At 39.5% G+C, this 12,818-nt stretch overlaps 1 protein-coding gene across 2 annotated transcripts; it reads left to right on the top strand.

Annotated features, from left to right (window-relative positions):
- The first annotated feature begins 1,889 nt into the window (after positions 1-1,889).
- On the top strand, positions 1,890-12,239 carry leng8 (leukocyte receptor cluster member 8). 2 transcript variants are annotated; one of them, XM_023330789.1, is made up of 16 exons: positions 1,902-1,954; positions 2,073-2,227; positions 2,944-3,067; positions 3,867-4,001; positions 4,659-4,736; positions 4,979-5,399; positions 5,511-5,682; positions 5,750-5,920; positions 6,107-6,355; positions 6,449-6,607; positions 7,144-7,438; positions 7,818-7,919; positions 8,016-8,084; positions 8,174-8,303; positions 8,386-8,593; positions 8,818-12,239. In XM_023330789.1, the coding sequence occupies exons 2-16, from the start codon at positions 2,187-2,189 to the stop codon at positions 8,978-8,980; spliced, it is 2,517 nt and encodes an 838-aa protein (XP_023186557.1). In that variant the 5' UTR covers positions 1,902-1,954; positions 2,073-2,186; the 3' UTR covers positions 8,981-12,239. The 2 variants fall into 2 exon arrangements, with proteins under 2 accessions (XP_005798861.1, XP_023186557.1); XM_005798804.2 differs by having other exon boundaries at positions 1,890-2,227.
- Positions 12,240-12,818: the final 579 nt, after the last annotated feature.

Below are 12,818 nucleotides of genomic sequence, written 5' to 3'. Positions count from 1 at the left end.
AAAGTTTAAGGACGGAAAGTACAGGTCTTTGTGCTTTTTCTACTTCCTGTTTGAGGGATAGTATGTGTATGCAGGCTAGTCATTCGTGAAACATAAAGTTTATTCTTGATATAAAACTGTATATCTAAGTTTTTACCATAGATGTACTTACTTTGGACAGTTGGCACTAAAAGCGTTCTTATTATGCCATTATTACCCTTATAAACGATTTCCACATAAAAATATTCATTAAACACTTTACTAATCCTAAAAAAACAGTTAAATGGAAGCCATAAGGCACGTTTCATACACTAATACAGAGTCAATATCTTGCAAAAACAAAAAAAAATACAATTTAAAACTTTAATTCACCATAACTGTGGCTCATATAGTCTTCAGAGATTTCATAGCTAATGGTTTATTAACTGTTTATTAATAATTTTGAATGGGATACTTACTGAGCTTTCTGTTTTATTTATCCACATAGATTTCCAGATTTCCATAGATTGGTCCAGATTTCTCTTTTCCAGATTTATACATCAGATCATTATGTTTACAGCTGAGTTGTTACCATAAAGATAAGGTCTTTATCAAATTCCTGCATGTTTCTTGCTTCAAAACTCTCTACAAGAGACAACAGAGGCTAGAATGAGGCGTACACATAGATAACAGAGAAACTGACCCAACAAGTGGAGCAAGAACACTTGTGAGAAGTACCTGATCTTTTTTACTTTTCATAATTTCCTACTTGTTTCATTCACTTATTTCTTCATAGCACAACTGGAAATGTGTAAAATAAATAAATAAATAAAATTAAAGAGGAAAATAATCAGCATTCATATTTAGGGAATAAGTGTCTAGAATGTGTTGCTATTATGTACAAGTTCACATCAATGCTGATTTAAATGCAGGGTTTGTTACTGTTTTTATACGTCTTTGTGCCACTTTTAACTATGAAATATGTTTTAAATCAGTATGAATGTATTTGAAAATGTTTAAAACCAACGTTTTTCTTTGTTTTCCTACAAATAGTTGGGCTTTCTGGTCAAATTTAAGCGGTTTGAACCAAAAGATCACCAAGCTTTCTCTGTTTTAGCAGAAGTTTAATTGTTTTCTCACTCTGCTGGAAGCTCACTCATTTACATTGTAAATTTAACAGTGATGGTAAATTCCTGGCAAAGCAATACTTTGAAAGGTGAAAACTTTTGTCCATAAATATGTTAATTTAGCTCCGGTTTGAGGTTATAAAACTTCAAATGTGGATTCTAATTGTTTAATTGTTTGACAATCGAAATTCAGATGAAAATACCTGATTTAAAAAAATTAAAGTATAAACGTGTGATAATTGGACTGAAGTCTACCCCCGCTGCGCAAGGTTTGCAACACAAAAATATCCAACACAGTGGTTTAACTGTTAACTGAAATAATCTTCCCAATATTTGTCGTATAGGTAAGCTATTTACAAAATTCAAGATAAAGTGGACATATAACATTATTAACAACAGAAAAGAGAAATATATATAATATATATATTATTATATATAATAGATATATAAAAGTACAGTTTCGTTTTATTATGCTGTAAATCTAATGCTTTGTTTTCCTTTCCAACACTGAACTTTCAGGTGAGAAAGTGACTAACTGCGACAAGACATATTTGGCTAAGTATACCCTGCGCCTGTCTGCTAAGGCATAAAGAAGTCGCTTTATTTTGTTTTATGGGCAGAACAAGTTACAAATACTGTTTCAAAGTAAACTTAAACTCTAAATGTGGTTGGCTAAGGGGAACGGGAAGCAGGACAGTATATGAGCGCAGTTCGTGTCGCAGTTCTGCCTGTAAGACACTACGCTGGGGGAAATAAACAAGGGGAAGCCGTTTGCCGACTTGGCCAGTTTAACTTATCTGCCATTTTGTAGCTCTGTAGTTTGCTCAGACGGAGCTGTTCGTCAACGCAGAAGGAACAGACACATGAATGTCTGCTTGTTTTCTTTTAATTTACCTCTTGTGTTAGGGTGTATTAACGTTTATTTTCTTTGTTTAGATAATTGTATTCGCTATCAACTGATTGTCCCCACTGTAATTTACATTTCAGGTTGGATTTTTAGTGGTGTTTACCTTCTGAGGGATTTTAGAGAAGCTAAGGCTAACGGCGTTAGCCTAGTTTTTCTGGTTAGCTTTCTGAAGCTAACGGCTAATCTGTAGTGAAATGGCGGCCAACACGGCTCAGGCGACCACTACAACCAACTGGTAGGTCACACTCTTTAAAACGAGAACGTCAATTTAGTTCAAGTAAATATCGTGTGATGAACATACATCATGTCTTTAATTTGTTTTGTTTTATTTCATTACCGGTAATGGCATTGGGTTTATGCCTCGCTTACAGGAAATGTGCGGGGTTGTGTGTAGGCCGTTGATACGGCTAACGGAAGGGTAACGCGTTAGTTGCAGTTATTTCGCTAAAATGTAACTTTAAAAAATGCAATTTATTAAACGTTCTGTATCTGACAATGTGACAATAGGTCAAACATATTATGCTGGGTTAATAACGGAGAAACTCGATGCTTGTCAATGTTTTTAAAAATGAAAATTTGGATACATCCCCAATAGAAATATGAAAATAAAAACGTATTTTTTGTTTTCATAAATTCTAGGGTGTTGCATTTCTCGAAAAATGAGGTGGCAACAGCTAGAAAGCAGAAGGGTACGGTAATCTAGTTCACGTTTGCAGAGATTAAATATCATAGCTTTTGAGCTGGGCCAGTCCTAATGTGTTGCTGATGCAAATAAAGCAAATACTGAAATTACTGCTCCTGACCTGATGTGTTTGGGTAAACCCTAATCTGTGGGGTAATTCCTTATGTTATGTTATTGAGACTTTGTTGTCCTGATCCAGTTAGTTTTTGAATTCTAGCAAAAATATCTGGCAAACTCATCCCAAGTATTTGTATTTTTGTTGATGGCAGGTCCTACGGCCCTGCTGCAGATGGCCATGTGCATGAAAATCCAGAATGGGAAAAAGCACGACAAGCACTTGCATCAATCAACAAAACTTCTAAGAATTCACAAGATAACAGAAACACGGCCGAGGTTTGTGCTTCATCTCTGTTGCAGCTTACCTGTTTCACACTACAGAATCTATGAACCTATGGGTGTACTAAATCTTCAGATGCTTAATCATTGGTTGCTTTCATTTCAAACCCAGAATTGTTATTGATACATAATAGTAATACTTTAAAGAGTTGCTATGAATGCAATTACTTTTTATTTATTTTTTTAAAATTTTGTTTCACATGCAAGATTTACTTTAAAGTGTTATTATGTATGTGGCAAGAAGTGCAATTAAGACACTCATTATCATGGAAAAAGTTAAGAATTTATATTTATATTGACAACTATGTCCAATTGATTAAGTCTACAAAACACCAAAGTTAATAATCATTTTTCATTGTTGGTTCTGAAAGGGCATCATTTAAATCAATATATTTTAATATTTGATTATTGTATAATGTTTAGCTATACATTTTATAATGACGATGATTGAATGATTTTAAATACTTTTTTATTGCCTATTTTGTAAGCATCACAAAAGAAAGAAATCACATTTAAGTCCATATTGCCCATCCTTAATGTTAAGAAACATTAAATCAAATGGTTGCATCTGTCACTGTGTAATTTAAGGCCTTTGCCACTTCTGATCAGTAAATATCGATCCACTCTTAACTTCAGTTAAGGACATTACCACAGATATGTCTTAATTAAGCTGTTTAGTGCTTGTCCTTTGGGTTTTGCTAAAGCATCTTGTAGTTTACTTTGACTTCTGTTCCTATTAAATGCTTGTTTATTATTGTTAATACAAAAGATTTTGTTGTTGTGTTGGTAATTTTAGGCAGGCCAGTTTCAGGCAGCAGTTGGTGACTCTGCTGCTCTTCAGCAGCAGCAGTACTATCCATGGTACCAGCAAACTCAGCAGCATTATCCTGGATACACATACCCCTACAACTACTACTACCAAATGGGACCTGTGAGTACAGAGGAAATGAATTGCTCATAGATTGTGTTTAGCAGGCTTATTTTGTACCAACAAATTGGTGTATTCTATTTTTTATGTGTCTATAATCAGAGTAATTGGAAAAAATTTTCCTAATGGCTTTTGCTTTTGTTAAAACACACTTGGCTCAATAAAATACTGAGATAGACTTTTACTATTAGTTTTACACTGTTGCCATTAAAAAAGAAGCAACGTTAGCCAATTTCCTGTTAATATCTGCCAAACTCCCCAGTTTTGTGGCGAGATTGTGGCATACAACTTTTAATCTTTTGCTCTGACGGTGCTGATCAGTTAAAGGGGAACTGATATGTGCATGGACATAATTATGGCGCAAGGGGTCGATTTTGTTTTTACCCAAGGCTGTACATCCTACAATGCTATTTTAAATATACAGTGTCGGGCTACGCTTAATTTAAAAAAAAAAAGTGCAACTGTGATATTATTGTGATTGCATAAATGCATCTAGTAGCCTGCCATTTATTGCACCAAACAAATTCTTTAGAATCATTGATCATGTTTCACAGCTTGATGAGATTTGATTGTTTAGTTGAAACAATATCTCTGGTCTTCAGTAAAATGACAACTGACAAAAAAAATAAGTCAGATTTTCTGTTCTTGTGTCTCTTTCAGTATGGCGCTGCATACCCACCAAATCAGTATGGTGTGCCTCAAGGAGCATATCCAGGAACTCCAACTTCTAATGGACAGGTATAGAGTGTATTTTTCTTTGAAGTAAAATTTTAAATTACTTTCAGATGATGAGTTATGGTAGTGACTGTTTTGGAATCAACAAACAAAATCAGATCTTCTGACAAAGCAGTCAAGATATGATTAAATTTATAAATTAAATTAGAAACCAGTGGATTTTTCTTTTGTTTCTGTTATCGTTGTTGTTGCTTGATGCACAGTTGTGTGGAAGTTTTCCTGATTCTACTGTTTTGTTTTCACAGCCTCCCCCTGTGCCTGGAATGGAAGACCAGACCCCAAACTACTCCCAACCACAGCCCCCTCCACCCGCCACCCCCCAGCCTCCCCAGAGCCCAACCACCTCAGAGAATCCCCCGCCCCCGCCACCCTCACCTATCCCCCCTCTCCCCAATTCCCAGTACGCCCCGCCTGCTTCGCAAAATTCTTACAGCAACAACAATAGCATGTCATACCCGCCCAGTGACCCCAACCAAATGCAAGTGTACAATCACTCCCAGGGCAGACCAAACTATGGCCAGAGTTTCCAGGCGCCGAACTCCTACCAGCCTTCTCAGAATAATTCCCAGCAGCAACAGCTGCAGAGTCAGTACTCACCTGGGCCGGGCCGCGGAGAGGCCAATAAAAACCAAAAACAAGGACAGCAGATCTGGCACCGCATGAAACGTGAGCTTTTCTTTTTCTCACATTACAGCTTCCCCATCATTAGTTTTTATGTTGCTTTCTTGGAGGGAAAACGGTGATAATTGTTTGCTTTAAATGTTTTTGCTCTCACAGAGGCACCAGGAATAGCACCGGTTAAATTTAATATTTCCAAGAGGCCCTATCAGGTTCAGTGTTCCCCAGTTTCCAGTCAGGCTTTCCAACCAGGTGAGCAGCCCACCGGGTTAAATCAGGCTCCTTCCTCACCAGCTACTGCCAGCACTGCTCCCGGAGCGGCCCAGATGAGGTCAGACTCGCTTTACTCATTCTTTAACAACCAGATGAACTGGTAATGACCTTAAATTCCTCTCCAGACCCCAGGACTGGCCGCAAGCGATGAAAGAGTATGTACAACGCTGTTTCACTGCCTGCGAAACGGAGGAAGACAAGGATCGTACCGAGAAGGTGTTAAAGGAAGTCCTCCAGGAGCGGCTGAAGGATGGTTCTGCCTACACAATTGACTGGACCCGTGAACCGTTACCAGAGTGAGTTCAGTTCTGGCTTTGAATACTGAAATTGTTAGTAGAAACTAATTACTGCCAGGAAGATGTTAGTTTTATTTTCTTTTTGGTTTTGACCAGTCTTGTGAGTTAATTGCTCTCTTAAGGAGGTGTTCTCATAGCAAAGCATCAGTAAAGTTTTGTCTGAAGCTGGGCTTTTGTTTTCCACAGATTAAAGATAAAGCAGTCTCGTTGGGAAACTGTTCTACCCCAGAGAACATCAGATAACTCCATGATGCGTGGAGGAAGTACAATGGGGGCTGCTTCCAGGGGCAGAGGAATTGGCCACAGGTTAGGTAACTACAGGAACATTTTTTCTCAAAGGAGTCCATCGTCTAGTTCATCGCGATCCTCCTCCCGCTCTCCTTCGCCTTCTCACGGCCGACACAGAGATCGAAGCAACCAAAGACACAGGCGCAGGTAAGATTCAAGTCTTGCCCTCCTTTGCTTCGAATACATGAAGTGTCCTGTATGCTGATTGCTAAGATGTCTGATGTCTACCTACCTGTCCAGTGATTCTGGCTCCCAGTCAGACAGCAGCATGTCCAGCGACCTGCAGCCTCAGCTGTCAAGACGAGGACAGAAAGGTGGGCGCGGTCGCGGTAACGACAGGGACAGGGGACGTGGAGAGAGAGGCAGAGGAAGAGGAGGAAAGGCCAACAGAGGAAGACGGTAGGATGAACATCTCTAGAATTTACTAGTCATTGATTTATTTATCATTCCTGTTCTTAAGTGGTGAATAAATGTGATATTTGGGACTCAGTTTTGTAAAGCTTTATCATCTGATACCAATTTTCTCTTTAAGAGCTATAATTGGCAGCCCTTCCTACTGTGTGTTCAAGAGTTGTAAAGTAATATTTTACTCTAAAATTACAGTTTCCTTTAGCATTTTATATTGGTAATGAGCATGAATTGCTCTAACTACTGTAGTGTAGTTAAACCACAACTTTGACAAAACGTTTGTTAGGCACAAATTGACATCCTGTGGTAAACCTCTGCTTTTCCTTCTTCTGCAATGACATTCACACTGAAGAGTGTTGTCTTTAGTAAAATGTAGTTGTGTGTCGAGATTATTTATTCACTGATGGGAAAAATAATGAAGTTTTAATCCGGGGCAGTCAAGCTGAAAGCACTAGCCAGTTTCTCAATGTATCTCTAATGTGCTTTTGTTTTACAAAAGTTTTACATTTTAAAAATGTGTCTTTTAGGAACATGGATGATTCAAATGCAACTGTTGGAAAAAAGAGGAAAGGGGGAAGTGCTGGTATGGATTTCCATGACCCAAACAGGGAAGCTAAGAAGCAGAGCAGAGCAGCTCGTTTTCAGAAGCAGCTTCGCTCTGAGCCGCTGGTTCTCTCCATCAACTCCCTGGATCTGCCTGATGGGACCCAGGAGAGCCTCAGCTGGGAGGACTGCCCCATCGTGGGCTCATGTCACGACATCACCAAGCCCTACCTGAGGCTCACCTGCGCCCCCGACCCTTCCACTGTCCGCCCCGTACAGGTATGCCATTCAGAAGATGCAAACACAAATTCCCCTCAGTTTTTACCCATATACTGGACAGTTTGTAATTTTAGATCTATAGTAGTTAAATTTATGTTTACTTGAAAATTAATTCCTCTGAGTCTAACAAATTTCTACATAACTTCACATCATGCTGCAACTAGAGTTCTTTTTCCTTTTTTTCCCCCAATGTCTGACCTAGAAGAAAAGAAGTAGCGAGGAGCTTTTTTCTTCATAAAAAGCTCCTCACTGCATCCAGTTGTACTTCTTCTGCATCTTTGACCTGTTCTTTTAAAATGATAGAGTTAAATGTTGACAATGTTTGCAGCCTTCAGAGACTAAAGATCTTTGAACTGTTTCCATTCTTGTCTTCTGTCAGGTGCTAAGGAAGTCCCTGCTAGCTGTAAAGGCCCACTGGAAAACTAAGCAGGACTACGCTTATGCATGTGAGCAGATGAAGTCCATACGACAGGACCTCACGGTGCGTTGAATTAGCCTGCTGTCATTTTAGTCTCCTAATTTAAAACAGAAAAAAGTATCAACTAAAAAATAACTTTTGTTACTGTGTCCCTGCCAGGTCCAAGGCATTCGAACTGACTTCACAGTGGAAGTGTATGAGTGTCATGCACGCATCGCCCTTGAAAAAGTGAGATTTCTTTTGTGTTTTTGTGTATGTGCTTACTTTTTGCGAAGGTGTGTTTTCTAAGCTTATCTTATTGCTGTTTGGACTCTTAGGGAGATCATGAGGAGTTCAACCAGTGCCAGACTCAGCTGAAGGCCTTGTACAAGGATAATCCCTCAGAGAATATTGGCGAGTTTACAGCTTATAGACTGCTGTATTACATGTTCACTAAAAACTCTGGAGGTAAGCTTGCATCTTTGTGTCATAATTGGTCTAAAACAGGCAACATTTTTCAGCGTTTTCATGTTGGCCCCTTTCCCTCCAGATCAGATCACCGAGCTGGTGTACTTGACCCCGGCTCTGCGAGCGGATGAGTGTGTGGCTCATTCACTTGCACTCCGCGCCGCCTGGGCGCTGGGGAACTACCATCGTTTCTTTAAGCTCTACCAGGAAGCGCCACGCATGGCTTCTTATCTCATTGACAAGTTTGTAGAAAGAGAGAGAAAGCTCGCTCTTCGGGCCATTGTCAAAACGTGAGTTATGCTCCAGAAATCAGGATTTTCATTAACTGGAAGCCATAATGATAGAAGTTACAAAAAGTGAACACTTGAAATGCGGCACTCAGCAAGTTTTAACTTTTTTTAAATTTTAAATATTGATGTTTATATGGCTTCGCCCGAGTATTTCACACTTTTAGTTGCTTCATGTATATATGTATAGCTGACATGTCTTCCTCTCTCTTCTTCTGTGTTCACAGATTCAGACCCGACCTTCCTGTTGAATATGTGCAGAAAACTCTGGGCTTTCCGTGTTTAGACTCCTGTATGGCCTTTTTAACTGGGCTAGGTGTTTCATTCGCCCCCTCCGACCCCAAAAAGATAGACTGCAAAGCCAGTACAGCCTGCTTGGCTGCTTCTTGAGGGAGGGCGGTGGTAGGGTGACCTTGTTGAGGGAGACAGAGGGATCAGCATAGATCTTTACTTTCTTTGCAAAGCCCTTCAGAGTGTAGAAGCAGGCAGTAGTATCCATATAGATACTCACTAGTACACTCAGTCTTTACACATCCATTCAAGACATTACCTTGTCTTAGAAAACAGCAGATTAATAATTAAAGACTGTCCAAACACACTAAATTGGTTGAACAACAGAGGGAACAGTTTTATACGTGGGGTTAGATCATCTAAGCACTAAGCATTCACATCTAGGTCAGGGACCCTCATGGATCCTTTCCCTCTCCCCTCGCAGATTTTAGTGCTAACAGTGTTCTGTTATGTTTTTCCTTCCTCAAGTCAACAGCTTAAAGACCTGAAGATCCAAGTCTCAAACGGCTCCCCGTCAAGTCGTTCTCTGCCCTCTGGAGCCTGCAGAACCGCCCCGGTGCAACTGGTTGCTCGCAAAGACTGTGAGAAGATGGCGGTTCTATTTCAGGAAGAAGAGCTGGTGGTTTGTATCTCCCGTCCGGCGTCCCGTCTGCCTGTGGTGTCAACCTGAAAGAAAAGGACTGAGGTGTGAATTGCTGCTCCTGAGCTTCTCCTCTGATGGGCTCTAACACAGCAGCGCTGCAAAGAAGTCCCAAGTTTCAGGAGCACTGACTTTATTTCTGATAAGCGTTCATCAAGATGAAGCGGATTCGATCGACCACTGGATGAGGTTCTGCTTCCCTTGGCGTCAGGTAAAAGGTCCCACCGGCGTCTGGAATCCAGCACGTCTCCATTCTGCCGGACCGCAGCGACGAGGCCTTTCTGCATCCATCGGGACGTTTTAGCAGCCATTATACAGAAACGCCGCTACGGAGAATCTGCATCCTGACAGGGCCGCCAAGGAGAACCGACTGGTTTGTATGCTGCTCTGTGTCTGCAACGCTGGTAAGAAAGAGGAACTTCTGGAAGGAGCTGGATGGTGGCACAGCTGAGGCGTCTTCACTCAATGGTTTTGTTTTCTTCTTCTTTGGACAGCAGTATTGGCTTTTCTTTCATAGAATGGCAGAAGAATTATGAAATGTGTCAGGGTTCAGGGAAAATTCACAGGTAGATTTTTGCACAGTGAGGGTTCTAATAATTTAGCAATGTCAAAAAAACGTTTTACAGCACACATGCACTCTACTGTCTGAGAAGTGCATAATGTAGTTTGCAAAATAAGTTTTAAACAGATGTAGACAGTAATTTAAGAGTTCAGTGAACCAAGTGCAGATTAGTACTTTTGCCAAACTCATTGTTTCTATGAAATTTGTAAAATAAAAGTTTCAACTAATTAAAAAGTTTAAAAACTTGAACTGTAAATGGAAGATATGTCTAATTGGATGTTTTTCACTTTGTCATGAAATGTTCAGCAATATTTAGGGAGCTTTATATATATATATTTTTTTGTTTTTTACCATCCAGAATGCCAGTAGTTAGTTCCAGTGATGGAGAACTTTGAAGTTCTAATTGGGTAAAGCTTTGTCTCATTATTGTGGTAAATGAACCCCAGAACCAAACAACAGATGTCTTTTGCTGCTTGTCAAATTATTCTGAAGCTCGTCTCTCCTGCTCTCCTAAATGGGGAAACTTCAGCTCAGTATTATGGAATGATCAGAGCAGATGTTAACCTCGGTGTATTAGACTTGTATTACAACAAGGGGAGCTGCAGGCTTGTTGTACAAGCTCGATAAGAAATATTGTAAATATTGTCATGTTTGAAATTTTGTTTTTATTTAAATAGTGAATACTTTTTTGTTTACTCCTGGGTAAGTTTGAGAGTTCCTTTATTTTCATAAATGATTTATGCGACTTGCTTTCGGGTGTTTGTGGGGTGGTGGTGGTGGTGGTTGTGCTACGCGTTGTGGCGATTTTTACTGCAGTGAATAAGAAATCAAAATACTACGTTCCAAGATGTCAAGCTAAGACTCCATGATGTGTGGGAAATGTGACAAATCAGTAACAAGTGAATGGGTCGCAGTAATTTGATCGTTGTTACTACAGATATTTTTGACAATGATTTCAACTTGTCTTTTCTTTCCCCCTTCATCCACCCTCTCCTCTGCCCCCCATCCTCCCCCCTCCTCCCACTCCCCGTTCCCACGCACCGCCACGCCTCTCGTTCTTCAGCTCGTAGCGCTGCTGCATTGCAGGAGCACACGGAGTGAGGAAGTGGGTGCACCTCCTCCAGAAGGCTGCCGGAGAGAGTGAAGCTGTGAGCAAGTCCTGATTTGACCTGCCCACACTGCAGCCATGCAGCTGGTTGAAAACAAGGGAGCCTCTCTTATCGAAATGTATAAACATGCCCTGCTGCTGATGTGGTTCTTTGCTGCTAATCCAAATATTGAAGATGTTGGGTTTTAGTTTTAAAGATGATGACCTGTCAATGACCCTGTTCCGATGGTTTCTGTTTGTCCAGGTGCATTTGCTCTGTTTGCTTAATCTGTGTACAATTATTGGTTTCATTTTCCTTTTTTTTGTTTTGTTTTGTAAGATTGATAGAGTTAAGTTTGAAATCTAATTGAGATCCCTTATCTAAAATGTGTCTGGACATGCAGAACGTTGATTTCTAAGTTTAGGTTTCTGAAATGTGCTCATAGGATAAGAAACGACTTTCATCTGTAACGTTTGATGTAAATTTCTACACAGGTTTCACTTGTGCAGATCTAAGGCTCAGTCTAAAGAGAATCCATCCCTTGATAACTAACTGAACACTTTCATTTATTTTTTTCCTAGTCAGTCATGTTCATGTTTTCATTTATTTATTTTTGCTCTTGTTACTGTATCCCTTCATAAACTCCTTTCTTGATCCTTGACACACAGTTCTCGTCTCCCTCTTGCTTAGTTTTTCATTTTCTTCCATTTCTTCCCAGCTGGTCCGTTTAGATTTATTTCCTTCCTCTCGCCTTTCACTCTTTTTCTCACCCCTGCATGAAACTCTCTCCTCACTGAACATCTAACCAGTATTTCTCGTCATTCTCCCTTTTTTATGTCGAATTTGTTTGTGAGCATTTGCTGTGTGCAACTTGTCACCCTGACTAGTAAGTATTGTATGACATCTGCAGTGCTTTAATAGTTTATGTTGCAGCGCACTAACAAGCTGGAGGTTTATCCGCAAAGCCCCTCTCCCCATTTCCCCACTCCTATACAGATCTGAGAACGTTGCCATTTTGTATATATTGTGTAAACAATTTTTGAAATAATAAAAGTAAAGAATAAAAGGCATCTGGTCCGTGCTTTTTTTTTATTGAAAGATGGATGAATTGGTGAACAAGTAATGACTTAAAAGAGAAATCTACAAGGATAAAGAATACCATAATGAATTATTCAAATGAGACAAATTTAATTTAGTGAATAGAGGAAAGGAAAGGTCAGCCTCAAAGGTCCTCTAGTGTTCTGCTGGTGGGTGTCAGAAGAAACAAATATCTACAATAAATTAATGCAGAAAAATTAAGAAAAAGATGCCTTATACTTAGAAAGAGGAAAGAAATGCATAAAAGAAGACAGACCCTGGCAAAATTAATCATATCCTGTAAATTTGAGAATAAGGGTTGAGAGTTCAGAAAAAAGTAAATTTGAGGAAGAGGAGAAAATCAGTACTTTATAAAGAGGTTGTTTCTAAAGTTTTGGTCAAACAAAAATTTTAAAGATCTTTTTGTGGCAAATCTTACAAAATCTTGAGTTTTCACTGAGAACTATTTTCTAGTGAAAATGTATTTCTCTTTTATCTGAGTACCACTGACTGAAACAACAAAAAGTCAATCTTCATTTCTCAGTGGGTAAAAGACGAACGTAAATATTT

This window comes from Xiphophorus maculatus, chromosome 3, assembly GCF_002775205.1.
Source record: "Xiphophorus maculatus strain JP 163 A chromosome 3, X_maculatus-5.0-male, whole genome shotgun sequence".
Taxonomy (NCBI): Eukaryota; Metazoa; Chordata; class Actinopteri; order Cyprinodontiformes; family Poeciliidae; genus Xiphophorus; species Xiphophorus maculatus.
The sequence above is the reverse complement of the archived record's forward strand: the minus strand, read 5'-3'. Positions and strand labels throughout refer to the sequence as shown.

Excerpts from the sequence above, each read along its gene's own strand:
- leng8 (XM_005798804.2), top strand. The coding sequence starts at position 2,187 with ATGGCGGCCAACACGGCTCAGGCGACCACTACAACCAACTG. Across the intron at positions 4,002-4,658 it reads ACTACTACCAAATGGGACCT|TATGGCGCTGCATACCCACC; the intron begins GTGAGTACAGAG and ends TGTCTCTTTCAG. Across the intron at positions 7,920-8,015 it reads CCATACGACAGGACCTCACG|GTCCAAGGCATTCGAACTGA; the intron begins GTGCGTTGAATT and ends TGTCCCTGCCAG.